Source organism: Phyllobates terribilis, unplaced genomic scaffold (assembly GCF_046119375.1).
Source record: "Phyllobates terribilis strain yellow unplaced genomic scaffold, ASM4611937v1 Scaffold_1__5_contigs__length_1240528914, whole genome shotgun sequence".
Taxonomy (NCBI): domain Eukaryota; kingdom Metazoa; phylum Chordata; class Amphibia; order Anura; family Dendrobatidae; genus Phyllobates; species Phyllobates terribilis.
The window spans coordinates 1,224,968,259-1,224,991,895 of NW_027362761.1; the positions used below are offsets into that span (position 1 = coordinate 1,224,968,259).

A 23,637-nucleotide genomic window follows, 5' to 3' on the forward strand; every position below is an offset into this window, starting at 1 on the left:
CCCGGTATGCGTGGCTCCCCTCATCCCCAATCCCGGTATGCGTAGCTCCCCTCATCCCCAATCCCGGTATGTGTGGCTCCCCTCATCCCCAATTCTGGTATGTGTGTCTCTCGTCATCCCCATTTCCGGTATGCGTGGCTCCCCTCATCCCCATTTCCGGTATGCGTGGCTCCCCTCATCCCCATTTCCGGTATGCGTGGCTCCCCTCATCCCCGTTTCCGGTATGCGTGGCTCTCCTCATCCCCATTTCCGGTATGCGTGGCTCCCCTCATTCCCATTTCCGTTATGCGTGGCTCCCCTCATCCCCATTTCCGGTATGTGTGGCTCCCCTCATCCCCATTTCCGGTATGCGTGGCTCCCCTCATCCCCATTTCCGTTATGCGTGGCTCCCCTCATCCCCATTTCCGGTATGTGTGGCTCCCCTCATCCCCATTTCTGGTATGCGTGGCTCCCCTCATCCCTATTTCCGGTATGTGTGGCTCCCATCATCCCTAATCCCAGTATGCGTGGCTCCCCTCATCCCCAATCCTGGTATACATGGCACCCCTCATCCCTATCCTGGTGTGTATGGCATCCCTCATCCTGGCATGCATGGCACCCTGTCCCTCACTCCCAATCCCGGTATGCGTGGCACCCCTCACCCCCAATCCCAGTATGCGTGGCACCCCTCACCCCCCCAATCCTGGCATGCGTGGCACCCCTCACCCCCCAATCCTGGTATGTGTGGCCTCCTCAACCCCCAATCCTGGTATGTGTGGCCTCCTCAATCCCCCTATCCTGGTATGTGTGGCCTCCTCAACCCCCCAATCCTGGTATGTGTGGCCTTTTCAATCCCCAAATCCTGGTATGTGTGGCCTCCTCAACCCCCCAATCCTGGTATGTGTGGCCTTCTCAATCCCCCATTCCTGGAATGTGTGGCCTCCTCAATCCCCCATTCTTGGTATGTGTGACCTCCTCAATCCCAAATCCTGGTATGTGTGGCCTCCTCAATCCCCAAATCCTGGTATGTGTGGCCTCCTCAATCCCCTAATCCCTGGTATGTGTGGCCTCCTCAATCCCCTAATCCCTGGTATGTGTGGCCTCCTCAATTCCCAAATCTTGGTAAATGTGGCCTCCTCAATCCCCAAATCCTGGTAAGTGTGGCCTCCTCAATCCCCCATTCCTGCTATGTGTGGCCTCCTCAATCCCCCATTCCTGGTATGTGTGGCTTCCTCATCCCCCCAATCACTGCACACATAAAACAATAAACACTTATACTCACCTTCCTTCCTCACCTCTGCTCCAGCACTGAGTCCTGTCTGCAGCAGCTCATGTCGGCATCTGAGCTGCGCGCACTCTCAGAAGCCGAGGTGAGCTTCTGCCGGCACATTCACTCCTCTCCACGCCGGGAATATGGGCGTGGAGAAGCGTGAATATGCTTTCTCTTTAGCAGCGGCCACTGACAGCAGGAGTCGGGGCTCAGCACTCCTCCGTGCCCGCTACTAAAGAGAATGAATATTCCATCTTCTCCACGCCCATGGGAGTGGCCTCAGAGGGAATATTCATGTCCCTTTAGCAGCGGGCACACGTGGTAGCTACAGCAGCGGCTACAGCGTGTGCTCCGCTCCTCCACTGCCGCAACCCGCTCCTCTGCCGCCGCAACCTCCTACTCACTTATCCTCCTCGTTCCCATGCTGCTTGGGGCCCTCACGGGCCCCCACCGGCCACGGGCCCCATAGCAGTGGCGTGGTCTGCCGCCATTGGCGGTATGCCACTGTCTTACCTGTAACGGCTGGATGCGGTCTTCTGTCTGGAGCCAGACTGTGCGTCACGCATGCGCAGTCTATCGAGTCTTCAGATAGAGACACACATAGCGCCTTATATTATAGATAACGCATCTCACCTCTGTGTGTTTCCAGGTTATGGACTCGGTATTCATGTAAAGCTCTTGACCACTGTCAGCCCATGGTGTATAATGTCCTACTTCAATATTTTGTACAACCTTCAGACCGGCATTATGTGTAAATATCCAGTTTGTTATCTGGTATGTATGCACAGCTTCCCCTTGTTCATTAAAGTAATATGTAGGTTTCATGGGATCCTCTGAATTCTTCATCATTTGTATGTAGCGCTGTAACTTCCGTGTGTATTGTAGAAATCCGGGTGTGGATTTATCTTGATATTTGTCTTTTATAAATAAGAACATTTCATGTAGAGCTTTAGCCAGAACTTCTACTGCGTAATACAATCTCGGAGAAAATCCTGATGAGAGGTAATTCCTTAAACTTGGCATAGTAAGCTCAGCTGAAACATTAAATTCGTCTGATGTCCAATTGAATGAAACATAGGAATCTGTATCTCTCTTTCCTATTATTGAATCTAATACTTTCCACAACTTTTCATCTTGAGTTATAATGAAAAATTTCCTGTAGTTTTTCACAAGGTCTTCCACACCTGGAAAAGCTTGTGATGAAATGTCGACTACTAGACTTCCATTCAATAATGGAAATTCTGAATCTTGAATTAAATAATTGGAGACCCAAAAAGGTGGAAAAATAAAAGTTTTGTCAATAAACAGAAATTTTAAGACAAGTATTATATGAATCCCATAAGAGTAGCTACCACAAATTATAAGGATACTGACTCGTGGATGCTTCAAAATCAGTAAAATATTATCAAAATATCTAATGATGTTAAGTTTGATGGTGAAGGCCACACAGATCCCATGTTCTCTCATGTATTTTGTTAGTATCTGCAGTTCATTCTCTCCAATATCATCATCTGATACTAAAATCCCAACCCAGGTCCAGCCAAAATGCTTCAACAGTTTGGTGATTACCATATTGTGGATGTGGTGATTTTGGGCTGTTCGAAAAACATGTGGATAGAGGCATCTATCAGATAATGAGTGATCGGTGGCTCCATAGCTGATCTGCAAAACATGAAAAAACATGTTGTGGTGACTCATTAATGTGCCGACAAAACACCTTCTTAAGTCATAATATTTTTGAGCAAAAAGGCAGTTGGGCAAAAAAATTGTGACTTTTGGCATTTACAAAGTCAAGATAAGCTAATATGGGTGGGACTTGGGCAACAAGGCATTGGGTCATGCATGGCCATTCAATTTATCATAGATGTAAGGACCGCCAGCGATGACACCGGGGAGATCACACAATATCCCACCGCTGCCTTCACTATGTAAAGAATTCACAGGGTTGAGCAGAGATTCGTACACGATCCCAATTGCTCCTTACTAGTTTTGAGCCACCCCCGTAGTGTTCGAGTTCGGTTCGGTTCGTCGAACACCAGTATGTTCGCCGAACTGTTCATCGAACTGTTCGTCGAACACCTTCGAACACCGTTAAAACCAATGGCAGGCAAACAAAAACACATAGAAACACATAGAAAACACATTCGAAGGTATCCAAAAGTTGACAAACTGCTCAGAAGACACAACTAACACATGGAAAAGTGACAAGTACATATAGTCATGCGAAAAGAAAAGAGGTGGAGGAGTAAAAGGAGGGGGAGACACAGATATAGGCATGTCATGCCCTTCTAAAACCAAAAAGTGCGAAGCCGTCACGGCCAGTCCGTTCCTGCCCATGCGACCTCTGTGTCGCCGGGTTTGTGCCAGAGCCGCGGTGGACCCTGACGGCCAGCCCACCTCTCCCAATACTGGTGCCAGTCCGCTGGTGGGTCGAGCGAGTTTTTGAAGCTGCTGGTGCCTCCAACGTCCCCCGAACAACAAGATGCAGGGTCCTTCAGAGGTTTACAGCTGTGCGTAAGCCATCCTGTCGACCTCCTCTATCCACTGTAAACAAGCAGAAACGGCTCCAGTGGGCCAAACAATACATGAAGACTGACTTCAAAACTGTTTTGTTCACGGATGAGTGCCGTGCAACGCTCGATGGTCCAGATGGATGGAGTGGAGGATGGCTGGTTGATGGACACCCCACGCAAACACGGCTACAGCGCCAACAAGGAGGAGGTGGAGTAATGTTTTGGGCTGGAATCATGGGGAGAGAGATTGTTGGCCCATTTAGGATCCCTGAAGGGGTAAAGATTAACTCCATAATGTATGTGGAGTTTCTCAAACAGCACTTCCTGCCATGGTTCAAGAAGAAGAACCGTGTTTTCCACAGTAAGATCATTTTCATGCATGATAATGCACCGTCTCATGCTGCACATAACACATCTGCATCTCTGGCTGATATGGGCATAAAAGGAGACAAACTTATGGTGTGACCCCCATGCTCCCCTGACCTCTACCCCATTCAGAACCTCTGGAGCATCATCAAAAGGAGTGTCTATGATGGCGGGAGGCAGTTCACATCTAAGCAACAGCTCTGGGAGGGTATTCTGTCCTCATGCAAAACAATTGAAGCAGAAACCATCCAAAACCTGACAAATTCAATGGACGAGAGAGTTCAGAAGCTCCTTTCAAACAAGGGGTCCTATGTGGGAATGTAACATCACCTAGAATAAAGTTTTGAGTCGAAAACTGTTTGATTTCAGTTTGTAATAACCTGCTAATGCTTATAATTTCAAAAATGTTCTTTATTAAAATGAAAAGGTTGATCGAAGAGTGTGGGGGATCTAAGAGTGTGGCAACCCAGTAATCAGGATTATTTCGAATTCTTACAATCTGAGGGTTATGTTGCAGATAGTGCAGCAGGAAGGCACTCATGTGTCTTGCGCATCTAGGATCCCAAAAATTATTTTCCTGGGTAGATGCAGCTAAAAATTATTAATAATTTGAAAGCTGGTGGAGCTTAGTATAGATGGCTTAATAGAATCAGTACTGCAAACTGCTACAAGGCCCAAATTATTTTCCAGCCAAGATACAGATAAACATGATTAGTAATTTTAAATCTGGTGGAGTTTAGTATAGATGGCCTAATAGAATCAGCACTGCACACTGCTACAAGGCCCAAATTATTTTCCAGCCAAGATACAGAAAAACACGATTAGTAATTTGAAAGCTTAAAATGGTTGGTGAGGTGATTTTTACAAATCATCAAGCTTTTTCTCTCCCCAGGATACCACAGGGGTAGAAAAATCGTTTCGGATCCATGATTTATTCATCTTTATGAATGTGAGAGTCTGTCTACATTATCAGTGGAGAGCCGCGAGCGCTTATCTGTCAGCACACCACCAGCAGCGCTGAACACACGTTCAGACAGAACGCTGGCTGCGGGGCATGACAAGATCTCCAAGGTGTAAGTGGCGAGCTCCAGACATTTATCCAGATTGGAAGCCCAAAAAGAGCAAGGGTCCAGTGACACAGTCATGGCTTCAATGTTTACTTGGAGATACTCCTTTACCATCGTCTCTAGGCGTTGACTATGTGTCAGACTTCTTGTCTCCTGTGGCCTTGCAAAGGATGGGCTAAAAACGTGGTGAAATGATTCCGCAAAATTGATGTTACCAGCAGATACTGTGTTTCTGTTATGTTTTGAGTGCTGAACACTTGACGGTCCCACGGTTGGCAAGTTGGAACTGTGAGATTCACTACGTGCACCACTAGTGTTTTGGGGAAAAGCACATGTAAAATTCTGCAACAGTCTCTGCTGATACTCCTGCATGCGTGCATCTCTTTCTATGGCAGAAATAATTTCTGCAAATTTACTTTTGTACCGGGGATCTAACAGTGTGGCAACCCAGTAGTCAGGATTATTTCTAATTCTCACAATTCGAGGGTCATGTTGCAGGTAGTGCAGCAAGAAGGCACTCATGTGTCTTGGGCATCCAGGAGCACCAAGTCCCTGTTGTCTTGGTGGCGAGGTAACAATTATGTTTCCTTCCTCTGCCCTCTCCCCCCAACCTCGCACAACAGAAATGTGATCAAGGTCTCCCTCATCTGATGAGTCTTCCATCAGTTCATCCTCCACTTCTTCCTGGGCTCCTGCACCTTCCTCACTAGTTTGGCTACTACCATGCGCCCTGGTAAAAAATCTCCCCCACCCTCACATGCCTGCCGCCTTGGTGCTGCCGACCATATAGACCTTGCAGATGTTAGACCTTCCGCATACAACTCCTCCTCCTCTACTTCCTCCACCTCCTCTTGTGCCACCACCTGACTCCGAATTCTGTTTAACATGTCCTCCAGCATGTAAATCACCGGAATAGTCATGCTGATAATGGCATCGTCAGCACTAAACATCTTCGTCGCCATTTCAAAACTGTGCAGAAGGGTGCATAGGTCCCTGATCTGAGACCACTCCTGAAGCGTGATTTGCCCCGCCTCTGGATCTCGTTGGCCCAGGCTATACGTCAGAACATATTACACCAGGGCTTGTCGGTGCTGCCACAGTTGCTGCAACATGTGCAGAGTTGAATTCCACCGGGTAGGCACATCGCATTTTAGCAGGTGAAGTGGCAGGCCCAACGACTTCTGTAGAGATGTAAGTCGCTGAGCTGCGGGATAAAGAGGATTGACGCACAACTCGTGGGGACGGCAAGACTTGGACAGCAGCCCCTTGTCCTGCTGTCACAATAGTTACCCAGTGCCCAGTCAGCGACATGTAACGCCCCTGTCCATACCTACTCGTCCTAGTGTCTGTGGTGAAATACACCCTGTCGCACACAGAGTTTCTCAAAGAAGCGGTGATGTTGTGTGCGACATGCTGGTGGAGCGCAGGCACACCTTCCTTTGAGAAGTAGTGCCGGCTGGGCATCTGGTACTGGGGCACTGCGACGGACATAAGGTCTCGAAAATCCTCTGTGTCCACCAGGCAGAATGGCAGCATTTCTGTAGCAAAGAGCTTGCAGATGGTGAAATTCAACCTCTTAGCTTTCTCAAGGCTAGGAGGAAATGGTCTTTTACTTGTCCACATCTGAGGGTCCGAGGGCTGGCTGTTGTGCTTAGACGGGGTTGAGAAGGGTGTCCCCGGAAAACTGCCAGTCTGTGAGGAAGATGCATGTGGACATGTTAGTTTGCCTTGATCCAAAGGTGGTGTTATCGATGTCGGGCAGCGCTGAACACCAGCAGGTGTTTCCACCTCCAAAGAAAATGATGACCTGCCAATCACGCTGGCTGTTGCGGGTAAAGAGGTGGCAGGTCTGCGTCCCAAAACAGGTGTGACTGCTGTCCCCGCAGTCACAGAGGATGAAGAGGCCGCGGATTCACAAGATGTGACAGACGGTGGTTGGCCCGGCCGGCAACGCCGCATTGTAGCACAGTGAGCTTCCCATTGCAACTTATGCTTCATATCCATGTGCCGATTCATGCATGAGGTACTCAAACTATGTATTTTTTGGCCTCTACTTAGCTTTTGCTGACAAATTTTACAGATAACACGATGTGGGTCATCTTTATCAATCTGAAAAAATGCCCAGGCTATGCAAGGCTTATCACCCATGCGACATGAAGAGCCACCACGACTTGTGGTCAGAGGCAGAGTTGTGTTTGAGGATGCAGTTGTTGACGTGCTTCCAGTACTACGTCTCTGTCAAGGAAGGCGCAACCTGACCTCATCGTCACTAGTATCCTCCTCCACCTCCTCTGCTGACCTCATCGACTGGCTGACTGTGGGTTGACAGTTAGTGGGATCTCCAACCTCGTCATCATCACCCTGTGTGTTATCACACCCGTCGTCCTCAGAGCCAACCTCTTCCTGCCCTGACAAAAAACTCAAGTTGTCGCTCCAATCAGGTATTTGAGTCTCATCATTGTCTTCCTCATTGTCTCGACCAACAGGAGTTACAGTTTGGGAACTTGGGTCTTCATTATGGTCAGAACCTTCTGCGTCTGGTCATGGATCCGACGCATAAAGATTCTGGGCATCAGTGCAGATCATTTCCTTGTCTCGATTCACAGAAGCTCTGGAGCCGACCTCTGATTCCCAGGCTATAGTATGAGTAAACAGCTCTGCAGACTCAACCATCTGTTCTACCCCATACTCAGACGGGCAGCTGGAGACTTGGGAGCTGTGAGGAAGCAAGTGCGATTGGGGTGACACCTCTGAGGACTGGAGTATTTGTGATGTTGAAGTTGAGGTGGAAGAGAGCCCACTTAAAGGAGCACTTGATATCCGTTGAAGCACCTGCTGTTTTTGTGCCTCATCTGGAATTTGTAGCAATTGGCGTGGCCGTAAGAAAAGGATCTTATCTCATTGTCCGCTAAAAGAAGTAGACATCTTAGTTTGGCTGGAAGATGGTCTTTCTTCTGCTTCTTTCTACTGGTGCTTTAACACCTACCCCACGGACACAACCTTTTTTTCCCTTCCCAACACGCCTATTCCCCTTTTCACCAGCAGCAGACCTTTTTCCACTCATTTTGGTGGTTAACTAATTCACAACTCTGGAGTTGTTTGCACAAAAAACAATGGATGAGAACCGAGCGGAGCGGAGTGGCCAATCTGTGGTATTAGCCCAAAAGTATTGGCTGGGTTAGATGCAGATAAAAATTATTTTGAATTTGCAACCTGGTGGAGGTTAGTATAGATGGACTAATAGAACAAGTCCCACACACTGCTACAAGCTGAAATATTTTTTCAGAGCTAGATGCAGATAAAAATTATTTTGAATTTGCAACCTGGTGGAGGTTAGTATAGATGGACTAATAGAACAAGTCCCACACACTGCTACAAGCCCAAGCCCAAATATTTTTTCAGAGCTAGATGCAGATAAAAATTATTTTGAATTTGCAACCTGGTGGAGGTTAGTATAGATGGACTAATAGAAAAAGTCCCACACACTGCTACAAGCCGAAATATTTTTTCAGAGCTAGATGTAGATAAAAATTATTTTGAGTTTGCAACCTGGTGTAGGTTATTATAGATGGACTAATAGAACAAGTCCCACACACTGCTACAAGCCCAAGCGCAAATATTTTTTCTGAGCTAGATGCAGATAAAAATTATTTTGAATTTGCAACCTGGTGGAGGTTAGTATAGATGGACTAATAGACCAAGTCCCACACACTGCTAGAAGCCCAAATATTTTTTCAGAGCTAGATGCAGATTAAAATTATTTTTAATTTTCACCCTGGTGGAGGTTAGTATAGATGGACTAATAGAATGATGCTATGCCCAAAAGGTTTTTCTTCACTAGGTGCAGTAAAAAAATTTGTATTCCATACACAGGTGGTGTAGCTTGCAACACAGATAGGCTACTCCACTGACTAACACACACTGCAAGAGGCCAAAAAGGATTCTCTTTGCTAGATTTAGCCAAATGCTGTGAAAAAAACTTGCACAGCATTGGCACAGACCTGCCTGGCCAAAAGTGATAGGAACTGATGTAACTTAGTCCTGAAAAGGACTGCAATTACAATTAGTCTTTACTCCCAACCTATCTATTTAAGAGCACAGACCTGCCTGATAAAAGTCGTAGGAAATGCTGTAACCTAGTCCTTAAAAGGACTGCAATCACAACTATTCCCTACTCCCAAGCTATCTACTCGAACTGTTCGCCAATCTCAAATTCGAGCTGTTTTGGGCGGTGTTCGAGCCGTTCGGCGAACACGAACGATTTGAGAAAAATTCGGCTGTTCGAGGTTATGTTCGATAGGAATTGATGTAAAATGGCTGGGTCTTATAGGGCAAGGACATGTGACATACACTGCCAATGACACATGCCCTTGCTTGTGTGAAAAAAAGCACTTCGCTCCGTGTGTGTGCTGCTGATAGGCTGACAGACTGCACCTCCCCACTGTAAATGCGGGAAAGAGAAAAAAAATGGAGATCTTCATTATTTCTGCAGAGATCCATCCCCTGCCCCTCCCCCTGCCCTGCTGTACACTCAAACTGCGTATTAACATTAATTTTCATCATTACTGAGAAAAAATCCAGTTATGATTTTGGTGCACGAACAGTTATCGAACATAACCTCGAACAGACAAATTTTTTTAAAATTGTTCGTGTTCGCCGAACGGCTCGAACACCGCCCAAAACAGCTCGAATTTGAGATTGGCAAACAGTTCGAGTCGAACAACGCTCATCTCTAGTTACCAGCAGATACTGTGTTTCTGTTACGTTTTGAGTGCTGATCCCTTGAGGGTCCCACGTTTGGCAAGTTGGAACTGTGAGATTCACTACATGCACCACTGGTGTTTTGTGGAAAAGCACATGTAAGATTCTGCAACAGTCTCTGCTGATACTCCTGCATGCGTGCATCCCTTTCTATGGCAGGAATAATTTCGAGTCGAACACCGCTCATCTCTAATTAGAACCGTGGAAGAGGAAAAAAACAGTTCTATTTCTCTGGCCTACACCAGAATCTTTTAAACAGATATATTTGTGTCTGAACATTCAGGGAGACACTATTACTGTTTTTTTTTATGGAAAAAAGGCCAAAACCTGGATAATACAGAGATTTGAACCGTGGAACTGCAAAACCACAGTTATAGTCATCTGGCCTACACCAGAATCTTTTAAATAGATATTTTTGTGTCTGAACACAAAAAAAAAAGGATTTAGATAAAAAAAGGATTTTTCCTGGCCCCCGAGATCTACGATTAAATATAGCAATTTAAGCAGCACCACAAAGGACTGTAATGCAGTGTTTGTCTGATCCCGGGCGACTGTGTCCAAGATGGTGGCGCCCGCTTTTAAATACTCGAGGTGACGCTGTGCGGCCAGCCAATCAATGTAATTCCCACAACCAACATGGCTGCGGCATTACAGTGACTGGCTGGCAATCCCTGCATGTTCATTGGCTCTGTAAAGGGCGCCAAACATGCAGGGCGGAGATCCGAGCTCCTGCCCGAGTAACCCGGAAATGCTCGGTGCTCGCTGTACATCCCGAGTAGCGAGATGCTCGGGCGAGTACCGAGCAGTGTAGAGCATGCTCGCTCAACACTACTCACTACGTATCTATCGTCAAGCGAGCATTAAACGTATGGCGGATACACCTCTGGATTCCAGTGTATACACCCCTGTACGGTAACTGCTGGCTTCATGATAGCCACTACTGACCTGATTTGAAACATACGACCGGGTCGGTCGGACATCTGCATTCTGGTAGCGTATATGGCTTTCGGGGAGGAAACGATTACAGATCAAAAGAAACAGCACTATTAAATTTTATATTTAATCCAAAAGGGAGGCAGTGTTTACAAAAAATATACAAAGATTTTACAAAAGCAGACAACACAATACATATTCAGTTACACAAATAAAGCATGATTAAAGAATAAACTTACTATAAAGATCGCTGAGACGATTCAGTGTAGGTGCAGGGGAGGCACTCCAGATTTGACCTGTATCGAATGTGATCCTTTACTATAATAAATATATACTCCCAACAATGAATACTGATACCCCCTTCCGCTGTGTCTTTTATGCTGAAGGGAGAGACCTGCCCAAAAACGTTCTGAGATGACATTACGTGGGCTGGGCTCCAGCCTTCATAATTTTATTAGAATCTCTAACTTCTGGATAATTTATTACTGGCTGATCGCAGAGGCTTGCAAGCCACGCAATATTTTCCGTTAGGCATTTACCTTTCTTTAGAAACCAGACATGGCATAGCTGAAATCCATTATTCTGGTACTTTCGCGCCATACCTCCCCGGAGGGGCTTACAGCTACAGAAAAATAAGCATATTGTTCCTCAGCTGAACCTGCCACTACAAAAATAAGGGTACCATTATTATCGGACATATGGAATTTCAGATATTCCATATTTTGCGCCAGTGCCGGCCCGGCTAAAGATTTCTGTTGAATTCCTTTTAAAGCTCTGGGAACACAACTTTCTCAGCTAGATTTAGACAAACATTCAAAAATCACAGACACTTCATAGTGGCTGGAGGCTTATATCCTCTTGTCTCCCCATTAATATACTCACACAAAAAATATGCAGTGATTGATTAAGTTCTCAAACCTATAATTGGATGTATATCATCCAATAAACCACTTGCAAAAATATATAAAATTAAAAATTCTTGAGGAGGAAAGAATGCTAAAAGCTACTCTACTCTACGCTACTCTAATAAATTAGCTAGCGAGATGAAGGATAATTAATAATGATGAGCGAATGTGCTCTCCACTGCTCGGTATGCGCCCGAGCATCACTGTGCGCGACAAGCTGGGATCGGAGAGTAATTCCGGGTTGCTCGGGTGGGAACTCGGGTCCCCTCCCTGCATGTTTGGTTTTCTTTAGAGAGCCAATGAACATGCAGGGATTGACTGCCACTCACTGTAACACCGTAGCCATGTTGGTTGTGAGCATTACAGTGACTGGCTGGCAGCACAGCATCATCAGGTGTATATAAGACCTATCGACGCCATGCTCATCACAGTCTAACCTGGAATCAGGCAGAGTAGGGAGATGTGCTGCTGTGTCAGGGAGACAATTGCTTGTTTATAGTTAGTATAGGTATTCCACAACATATATCAGTAATCTCCATCTGAACTAACAGTCCTTCTGAGGTTCTGAGGATTAATCCAGCTGCATATAATCAGTGCTAGGCTGGCAGGCAGTGTATGTGGCAGACTGCAGTGTATGATACAGCACAAGAGGGTCCATTGAATGTACTGTTGGCTACTGCTGTAATAATTACAGATATTTCTAGACATAGCCCCAGATATCAAGGGCCAGGGTAATTTTTATTTTTATCTTAATTTTGGTTATTTGCTTAAAAAGCAATCCAGAGTACACAATTTTTCTGCTCCATTTGCTTATTTCTTTACATAATAAAGTCTGATCTGTTCCATATTTCAGTGATAAAAATCCAGAAATTTTAACTGAACGTGGGAAATATTGGCCTCCTTTTCCATTCTGTTGCAATGTCTCGGTGAATCTATTCACACTAGGTCTCTGTGTATAATAATATTAGTAAATTACAGGCCTATTAGTGATGAGCGAGCAAATTTGCTAGTGCTCGGCGCTCGCCCGAGCATCTCACTGGTCGAAATGCTCGGCACTTGCCGAGTATTTCCGGGGTTGCTCGGCTGGAGCTTAGGTTTCCTCCCTACATGTTTGGTGTTATTTAGAGCACCAATGAACATGCAGTGATTGCCTGCCATGCACTGTAATGCCATAGCCATGTTGGTTTTGGGCATTACAGTGATTGGCTGGCCGCACAGCGTCATCAGGTCTATATCAGATCTGGCGCTGCCATGCTCGTCACCGTCACTCCGGAATCAGACAGTGTAGGGAGAGCAGCTGCTGAGCTAGGGAGAGATTTGCTTGTGTATTAGGCAGCATAGGTAGAACAGAAGTATATTACACATATCCATCTCAACAAACAGTCCTTCTGAAGACTAATCCATCTGCAGAGATATCAGGCAGGCAGTGTATATAGGCAGGCAGGGTATATAGCAGACTGCAGTGCACATAGCACAAGAGGCTCTATTCCAGTTTTGTTTGCTGCTGCTGATAGATATTTCTAGAAATGGGTCCAGGTCTCAGGGGCCAGGAATATTTTTTTTTGGGATCTTAATACTCATTATTTGCTTAAAAAGCAATCCAGAGAACACAGTTGTTCTGCGTCATTTGCTTGTTGGCACTGCAGTATACAGCCAGGTCCTTTCCATATTACAGCGCTAAAAATCCAGCTATTTAAAACTCTGGTTTGTCCGTCACAAGGATCACATATAATTATGCTGAAAATACTGCCGTTTCTGACCTCCATTACAAATTTTTTCAGTGTGTTAGTGAAGCAATTGACACCAGATTGCTGTTCAAAATAGTTACCTACAGGCCAGGTATTTAAAACTGTGTTTTCTCCGCCACACAGATCACAAATAAGTTCACTCCAAATTCAGTCATTTGTACTGAGCATGAAAGATACTGTCCTCCATTTAAAATGGGCAAGGGACCGGGTACCGGACGTCATGGTGATGATGGTGCATGCAGAGGCCGTGGCCGTGGGTAAGCTGAAATTGTGCCACAACAAACACCCACATCTTCTCACTCGACCTTCCTGTCCCAATTAATAAGGGACCACAGAAAACCACTATTGAACACAGAGCAGTGTGAAAAGGTTATTGGTTGGATAGCAGATAATGCTTCCAGTCACTTAGCCACCACCACCACCACCCTGTCTTCCTCATGGTCAAGTCTCAGTAGCTCTGGGTCTGGACCGCATGTTCCTCACGCTGTACCTCCTTCCTCCCACCATGCCAAGTGCCCAGAGACAACTGATCCCACACTTGGACACTCAGAAGAGCTGTTCACTTTCCCATTTATAGATTCGGGCCTTTCGCCCGGTCCACTTGAAGCAGGGCAAGAGGAGATCGCATGTAGCAATGCCCAAATATTTGAGCAGCCACAGTCAAACGACGGAGATGGTGGGAAAGTGTCAAAGAGGTGGATGATGATGAGACACAATTGCTGGAAAGTCAGGGGGAGGACCAGAGTTCATAAGTGGAAGTCAAGGTGGTGGATGATATAGTAACCAATCCAACCTGGCAGGAGGGCATGCAGAGCAAGGAGAGCAGGACACAGGGGGACGGAGGCAGAGCACCCCAACAGGCAGGAAGAAGCAGTGTGGTGGCCACAGAAAGAAGGCAGGCAACTGTTCCCAGTAACACCAACGCAAAGAAAGTTGCTAGAACAACTGTTAGGTCTTCCCAAGTCTGGTTGTTTTTTAAAGATTCTGCCGATAGCCCCAAAAAGGCCATTTGTACGACCTGCCAGGCCAATATTAGCAGGGGTGGCAAAACTACCAGCCAGGCACATGGCAGCAAAGCACTCGACTTTTTGGGCCGAACCCCAGGGTCCATGAACAGTGTCTGTGGGTGGCACCATTGCTTCTTCTACTGTTGTGCATGCAAGCCAATCCCCTGTCCTTGGTGTATGCAAAGATGCCTCATGCCCTACACCTGTCATTGCACAATCTTAAGTAGTAGCATCGGGAAGCACGTCCAGTCCTTGTCCCAGCGCAGCATTTAGTTGTCCATACCCCAGTCCTTGGAACTCAAGCGCAAATGCGCAGCCAATACCCCACAGGCCACACTACTAAATTCTCACATTTCACAACTACTTGCACTCAAAATGTTTCCTTTTAGGCTCATGGAGACGGTTCCATTCTGCAACCTGATGGCGGCAAGCATCCCTCAGTACTCAGTCCCCAGCCACCACTATTTCTCCCGGTGTGCCGTCCCTGCATTACACAAGCACGTGTCCCAAAATATTAGCCGTGCCTTCAACAACACAGTTACCGGGAAAGTCCAACTAACCATGGACACGTGGACAAGTGCTTGTGGGCAGGGATGGTACATTTCGCTGACAGCACACTGGGTTAACATAGTGGAAGCCGGGACCCAGTCAGAACTTAGGACTGAACATGTCCTCCCGACGCCAAGGATTGCAGGCCTAAGTCAATCAGGGTTGCCCCCACAGTCTACAGCCCCTGCACCTCATCCTCCTCAGCCTCCTCCTCCTCTTCATCCTCCATCTCCAAAATGACCACATCAGTCACAAGCTGGAAGCACTGCAGCACTGCCTCGGCCAAGCAGCAACAGGCTGTGCTGAAGCTAATATACTTAAGTGAAAAACAGCACAATACTGAAGAGTTGTGGACAGCTCTGAAAGAGCATGCAGATCTGTGGCTCATACCGCTGAACCTACAGCCAGGCATAGCATGTTTGGCAAGGGCCGGAACCTGGTGGCCGCTCTGAGGCGAGGCGAGCTCACACACGTACCCTGCCTGGCCCATGAGCTTATCCTGGTGGTTCAGCGGTTTCTCAAATCCTAAAGTATGCCACCTGTGTGCCCATTTTAGTAGTGAACTACAGCTTCCGCCGCCCTTGCCGTGTTTCAGCAGCATTTTCAGCTTCCTCTCACAGACTGGTATGTGATGTCCCGACACATTGGAACTCTACACTGCAGATGTTGGGAAGGATTTTTGAGCAAAAGAGGGCAGTTCTTGAGTACCAGCATCATCAAGACTGTCAGTATTCAGTTCAGACTCCACACATAAGACCTCAGGATTGGACATGGATGTCAGACATATGTACCATCCTCCAAAACTTTGAGGATTCCACCAAGATGGTGAGCGGCGATGTCGCCATAATTAGCATCACCATCCCACTACTCTGTCTTCTGAAATGCTCTCTGCTCACAATCAAAGAGGTTGCATTACAGGCAAAACACGATGAGATGGAGCAGGGAACAATACAGGGTGATTATACACAGCCCTGCCTCATCTCATCCCAACGTGGATTGGGTGACAATGAGGAGCAGGAGGAAAAACAGGAGTCAATTTCATGCGCTATAGACGGTACTACCTGCACAACTGTCATACCATCTGTTCAGCGTGTATGGCCAGATGACAGAGAGGAGAAAGAGGAGAACTGTTATGATCTGCTACAAGCACTAAGGAAAGACAGGAGATCTGTCCCTACAATAGAACTAAACTGGATCCCTGCGATGTAACGGGGAACCTGATCCTGCGATCAGACCCGCTAATGTCCTTGGCTAGTCTGTACGAAGACCTATAGATGCAAGGGAGGGATCCCTACAAGAACTAGGGACTGGGATAAAGTTGGACACCTCCTAGCAGAAATTGTAGCAGTAAAAGACAAACACACAACATAGAACATAGAGGTCAGAAGACCTAGCAAAACTAACAGAAAAAGGTAACAGAGTACCAAGCTAGCTCAAGAGTAGAAAATACAATGCAGTCCAGCAAGGCCAGGAGGGTGGAGCCGGATTAAATAGGCGAAAATGGTCATGTGACCAGCAAACTAGAAAAAACCTAACAGGAGAGTTCTAACAGTACCCCCTCTTCTAAGAGGATCCTCCGGATCCCCTAGGACCGGGCTTATCAGGAAACCTCCTGTGAAACACTCTGACAAGTCTGGAAGCAGAAACATCACCCGCCCTCACCCATGAGTTATCCTCGGGTCCGAAACCCTTCCAAGCGACGAGATACTGCAAACTCCCTCTATACCGTCTAGAATTTAGGATGCGGGAAATTTCATATTCCCCGTCCTCCACCACCGGAGGAACAGTGGCAGAGGCGACACCAACCAACACATCAGCTTTTTTCAACAGAGAAACATGAAACACCGGATTAATCTTCCAGGAGGTAGGAACCTCCAACCTAACAGCAGATTGGTTAAATATCTGAAGCACCTTAAAGGGCCCTACAAACTTGGGACCCAATTTTTTCGAAGGAATCCTCAATCGCAGATTCTTAGAGGACAACCAAACCATGTCACCAATAGCAAACGAAACCTCTTGCCGTTTCCTATCAAAGTACCTCTTAGATTTTTTGTTAGCCTCCTGAAGATTATCACGCACATCCGTCCAAACTCTCTCTAAATCACCGGAAAAACTCTCCTCCTCAGGCACAGCCGATACCAATTTGGAGAATGACCCAAAAGACGGATGTCTCCCAGAACAACAAAAAAAAGGCGAACACCCAGCAGAAGAGGATGTATGGTTGTTAAGAGCAAATTCAGCAAGTGGCAGAAACTCAGACCACCCCTCTTGATTGTCTGGCACAAAGCAATGCAAGAACTGCTCAACATCCTGGTTCTTTCTTTCTGTATGGCCATTAGACTTAGGATGATATCTGGATGAAAACGACAAATGAACTCCCAACCTGTCACAAAAGGCACGCCAAAAACGAGCCACGAACTGAGGTCCCCTATCAGAAACAATGTCAGTAGGAACGCCATGTAGTCTGACAATTTCCTTGACAAAGGCCTTAGCGAGTGTCTTAGCGCAAGGCAGTTTGATGAAGGGAACCAAGTGACACATCTTGCTAAAACGGTCCACGACCACCCAGATGACCGTGAAACCTTCAGAGGGGGGAAGGTCAGTAATAAAGTCCATAGCCAGATGTGTCCAAGGTGCACTAGGAACCTCCAGAGGGCAAAGCAACCCCGCAGCAGGAGCATGCGAAGACTTAGATCTAGCACACACAGTACATTGACGCACCCACTTAATGACTTCCTTCTGCCATCCAGGCCACCAAAAACTGCGACCCACAAGTCTCTTGGTCTCAGAAATTCCTGGATGACCTGCCAACCGAGACTCATGACACTCAACAAACAAATCTCTCCTAAAGGTCCTAGGCACAAACAACCTCCCATGGGGAGTGTTAGATGGGGCATTCTCCTGAGCTTTAAGAATCTCATCCTCCGAAACGGAGTCCAAAGCAGCAATCACAACACCTTCTTGTAAAATGCTCTCCTCCTCCTCAGCACTGACGATGGGAGAAAAGCTGCGAGACAAAGCATCAGCTTTAACATTCTTGGTACCCGGGATGTAAGTAACGGAAAAATTAAACCGCGAGAAAAAAAGTGCCCACCTAGCCTGACGGGCATTCAAGCGCTTGGCAGCATCAAGATAGATCAGATTTTTATGATCAGTGAAATCCTGAATGGGAAATTCAGCACCTTCCAAGAGATGACGCCAGTGTTCAAATGCGAGTTTAATAGCCAGCAATTCCCGATTACCAATATCGTATTTAAGTTCAGTCTCAGAAAAATTTTTTGAAAAAAAGGCACAGGGATGTACTCCATCCTTGCTTTCCTGAGACAACACCGCACCAACCCCCACAGAAGAAGCATCAACCTCAACCAAAAACGGCTTAGTCACATCAGGCTGCATAAGGATGGGAGCAGAGGTGAACCTCTCCTTTAGAAACACAAAAGCTTCAATGGCCTCAGAAGTCCACTGAACCGCATTAGCACCTTTCCTAGTGAGATCGGTCAGTGGTTTGACAATAATAGAAAAAAATTTTATGAATTTTCTGTAATAATTGGCGAAACCCAAAAACCTCTGTATCGATTTCAAACCAATAGGCCTAGGCCATTCCTGCACAGCTTGCACTTTAACTGGGTCCATCTCAAAACCTTCACTGGAGATAATGTAGCCCAAAAAACTAATTCTCTGTACAGCGAACTCACATTTCTCTAGCTTAGCAAAAAGCGAATTGTCCATTAATAACTGTAAAACCTCACGTACGCTCCGCCAATGAGACTCCAGATCAGGCGAATAAATCAGAATGTCATCCAAATACACAGCCACATTTTTGCCGATCAAAGGTCTAAGGATGTCATTAATAAGATTCTGAAAAAATGCTGGAGCATTGGTAAGACCAAAAGGCATAACCAGATTCTCAAAATGACCCACAGGAGTGTTAAAAGCAGTCTTCCATTCATCACCCTCCTTCATGCGCAACAAATTGTATGCCCCCCGGAGATCAATTTTAGAGAACCACTTGGCCCCCACTAACTGGTTAAACAAATCAGGAATCAATGGCAGTCGGTAAGGATTGCATACAGTAATTTTATTAATCTCACGAAAGTCCAGACAAGGACGTAAACCGCCATCTTTTTTTTTAACAAAAAAAAATCCAACAACCACAGGCAACTTGGAAGGCCTAATGTGACCGGCGGCCAAGCTTGTCTGTATGTATTCCTCCAAAGCCTTTCTGTCAGGAATAGTAAGATTAAATAAACGACTTTTAGGATGAGTCGCTCCAGGGACAAATTCAATGGTACAATCATAGTCTCTATGGGGAGGCAAAATTTGTGACTCCTCCTCAGAAAAAACTCTCCAAAAATCCTGATTAGGTACAGGTAATTCCCCTTTTCCCACCGCAGCAATACGTCCGTTACAACACTTGTCATAACATTTAGGGCTCCAGGACTTAATTTCATTGGTAGACCAATCCAGTACAGGATTATGCAATTTTAACCAGGGCAGCCCCAATATTACTGGAGAAGGCAAATTATTCAATACTACCAAATCCAAATTCTCTTGATGAACACCATTAATAGTGAGGGGAAACTCACAGACCTTGTGAGTAACACTCTTCAAGGGAGAGCCATCAACAGAAACCACAGCAATAGGGGATGACAAAGGTTTAGGTTTTAATGTAAGTTTTTCCAAGAATCCCCCATCAATCACATTCAGAGTAGAACCACAATCCACAAATACCCGAAATTCAATTAATTCTTCCTGAGCAGTGGTAGTAGCAGATAGGAATACTCCCTTAGTATTTAAACAGGCTATACGTGCATAACTGACCTTTTTTTTTTCTTTGTTCATACGAAGCACACAGTTCTTAATAAAATGACCAGAATTTCCGCAATAGAAGCACAAACCTTCAGAAAGCCTGCGGTCTTTTTCCTGAGAGCGGGGTGTCATCGCCCCAATCTCCATCGGCTCTCCTTTGTCAGCACAGACCCTCTCAAGACTCGGAGCTGACATAGCAGAGGATTTGCTCTCATTAACCCTTGCACGCAGTCTCCTGTCCACCCGTATAGCTAATTGCATAGCCTCCTGCAAGTTTCCAGGTGTGGGATAAGCAATCAGCAAATCTTTAACCCTTTCACCTAGCCCCGCAAGAAACAAACTTTTCAAAGCTGAATCGTTCCACCCCACCTGGGCACACCACCGACGGAAGTGAGAACAATATTTTTCCACATTACCTGATCCCTGCCTCAAACGTCTCAATTCAGACTCAGCAGATGAGACACGATCAGGATCATCATACAACAAACCCAAAGCAGAAAAAAAACTATCCACTGATCTAAAGCACGGATCACTAGGTTGGAGAGAAAAAGCCCATCCCTGAGGATCCTTGCGCAAAAGTGACATTATGAACCCTATGCGCTGTGATTCATCACCAGAAGATCCGGGTCTTAAACGAAAATACAATAAACAAGCATTTTTAAAAGAAAAAAAATCTTGTTGTTCACCAAAAAATAGATCAGGCAGATGTACCTTTGGCTCCACAAAATGTGCTCCAGAACAGCTACTCACGTGTTGTTGGAGCTCGGCCACCTCCAGAGAGAGTCCCTGCAAGCGTTGAGCCAAATCTTGAACCGAGACCATGATGGAAACTGGAGGTCTTTCCTTAGAGAAATTTTTTTGGGCTGGACTTACTGTTATGATCTGCTACAAGCACTAAGGAAAAACAGGAGATCTGTCCCTACAATAGAACTAAACTGGATCCCTACGATGTAACGGGGAACCTGATCCTGCGATCAGACCCGCTAAAGTCCTTGGCTAGTCTGTACGAAGACCTATAGATGCAAGGGAGGGATCGCTACAAGAACTAGGGACTGGGATAAAGTTGGACACCTCCTAGCAGAAATTGTAGCAGTAAAAGACAAACACACAACATAGAACATAGAGGTCAGAAGACCTAGCAAAACTAACAGAGAAAGGGAACAGAGTACCAAGCTAGCTCAAGAGTAGAAAATACAATGCAGTCCAGCAAGGCCAGGAGGGTGGAGCCGGATTGAATAGGCAAAAATGGTCATGTACCAGCAAACTAGAAAAAACCTAACAAGAGAGTTCTAACAAGAACATGGTCAATCATCCTCTTGGTGAGGGCACGGAAGTCTTGCCAGTTAGCAGTCTGGCACGCATGGCTGAGTTTATGTTACGCTGCCTTTCCCATAATCCTCGCGTTCTCAGAATTTTGGGTGACTGTCATTACTGGTTGGTGACACTTCTAGACCCACACTACAAGGTGAACTTTCTATCTCTTATTCCTGAGGCGGACAGGTGTACAAAAATGGGGCAGTACCAGAAGGGCCTTGTTGCGGAACTATTAAAAAAATTCCCATCTGAAAACACTGGCGACAGAGGTCACAGTTCGTTGGACAACCAAGGTGTACAGGCGAGAGAGTCACAAATGTAATCCAGCAGAAGCAGGGGAACACTGTCAAAGTTCTGGGACAGTTTTATCAGACCCTTCCATCGCACAGGCCCTGAGGTGCGGGGTACTGTCACAAGGAGTGCAAAGTTTGGGAAGATGCTGAGAGAATATTTTGCTGACCGTACCAACATCCTCCATGATTCCTCTGTGCCTTTTAATTATTGGGTTTCCAAGCTGGATACTTGGAATGAACTGGCTCTCTACGCTTTGGAGGTCCTGGGCTGCGCTGCCGCTAGCGTTTTATCAGAGCGGGTTTTTAGTGCCGCTGGTGGAATTATAATTAATGGGCACATCTGCCTGTCAACAGAAAATGCTGACAGGCTGACTCTTATTAAAATTAACAAGGACTGGATTGGGTCAGACTTCTCAACACCACCGAATGATAGCAGCATAACGTAAACTCAAATCCACTCTTTTTTTTGGGAGGTGTATTCCCATGCACCTCTTCACACCCACACATATGAATACGCTTCCTGATTTTGGCTATTTGCTCTTGTCCTCCTCCTTCTCCTCCTCCTCATCCTCCACCACCATATCACAAGGGTGACCGTGGTCCGTGATTCAACACCGACATAATTTTTTTTAAAGGGTGTTTATGATGCCTGTAAAGAAAATGTTTTTATACAGTATGTTCATGTATACCCCCCAGGGGTAAATGTTTGTCAGCCCATACGCTTAGTGCATGGGCATTACAAGTATAGGAGACCCACTCCTTTCTAATGGGAACATTTTTTTATGAGGTCCTCTAAGTCTCTTCCAAGGGGCATTGGAGTGCCTCCCAATTTTTGGCAGCCCTTGCATTCACTGCATTTGCCAACACTATGGGAGACCCTCTGCTTTCTAATGGGAACATGTCATACTCGTCACTGTGGCCCTGCTCTGTGTGTCTTTAAATTCTTACTGGGGTTTTTCCTAAATTTTGTCAGCCATTGGACTCACTACATACCCTATAACTGTATAGCAGACCCTCTCCTTTCTAATGGGAATATGTCGTACTTGTTACTGTGGCCCTGCTCTATGTGTCTTTGAATTCTTTCTGGGATTTTTCCTAAATTTGGTCAGCCATTGGACTCACTACATACTCTATAACTGTATAGCAGACCCTCTCCTTTCTAATGGGAATATGTCGTACTTGTTACTGTGGCCCTGCTCTATGTGTCTTTGAATTCTTACTTGGGTTTTTTCAAAATTTTGGCAACCATTGGATTCACTGCATACCCTATAACTGTATAGCAGACCCGCTCTTTTCTAATGGGAACATGTCGTTACTGTGGCTCAGCTCAATGTGCCTTTTAAATTGTTAGTGAGGTTTTTCCTAAATTTTGGCAGCCATTGGATTCACTGCATACCCTAAAAATGTATAGCAGACCCTCTTCTTTTTAATGTGAACATGTTGTTACTGTGGCCCAGCTTTAGGTGTTTCTAAATTTTTAGTGGGGTTTTTCCTAAAATTTGGTCAGCTGTTGGACTCACTGCATGCCATATAACTGTATAGCAGACTCTCTCCTTTCTAATGGGAATTTGTCATTACTGTGGACCTGCGCTATGTGTCTTTAAATTCTTAGTGGGGTTTTTCCTAAAATTTGGTCAGCTGTTGGACTCACTGCATACCCTATAACTGTATAGCAGACTCTCTCCTTTCTAATGGGAATTTGTCTTTACTGTGTCCCTGTTCTATGTGTCTTTAAATTCTTAGTGGGGGTTTTCTCAAATTTTTGCAGCCCTTGCAGTCACAGCATGGGCATTACCACTATATGAGACTCGCTCCTATATAATGGAAACATTTTTTTTTACTGATACCCTCCTCTATATCTCTTCAAAGGGCTATTGGGTTGCATCCAAATTTTTGGCAGCCATTGCAGTCACTGCATACACAATAACAGTATAGGAGACCCACTTGTTAATAATGGGAACAACAAAGCATAGCCGGCTGATGGCTCTCTAACAATAGCAAGGGCCGACTGCTGACCTTTTAAGAAAAGTAAGGGCCATCTGATTGTCTTATAAAAATAGGCTTTATGACTTTCAGAGTTCCTCCATCATAAATAAAACAGGATGTGTCTGATGATGTGTCAC

At 45.8% G+C, this 23,637-nt stretch overlaps 1 protein-coding gene across 1 annotated transcript in view; it reads right to left on the bottom strand.

Moving 5' to 3' along the window:
• Nucleotides 1-23,637, bottom strand: part of LOC141231995 (vomeronasal type-2 receptor 26-like) — a 325,113-nt gene that overhangs the window by 69,905 nt on the left and 231,571 nt on the right. The window contains exon 3 of the mRNA XM_073667770.1: nucleotides 1,883-2,911. Within this exon, the coding sequence (XP_073523871.1) occupies nucleotides 1,883-2,911 (1,029 nt within the window). The remainder of the gene's footprint in view (nucleotides 1-1,882; nucleotides 2,912-23,637) is intronic.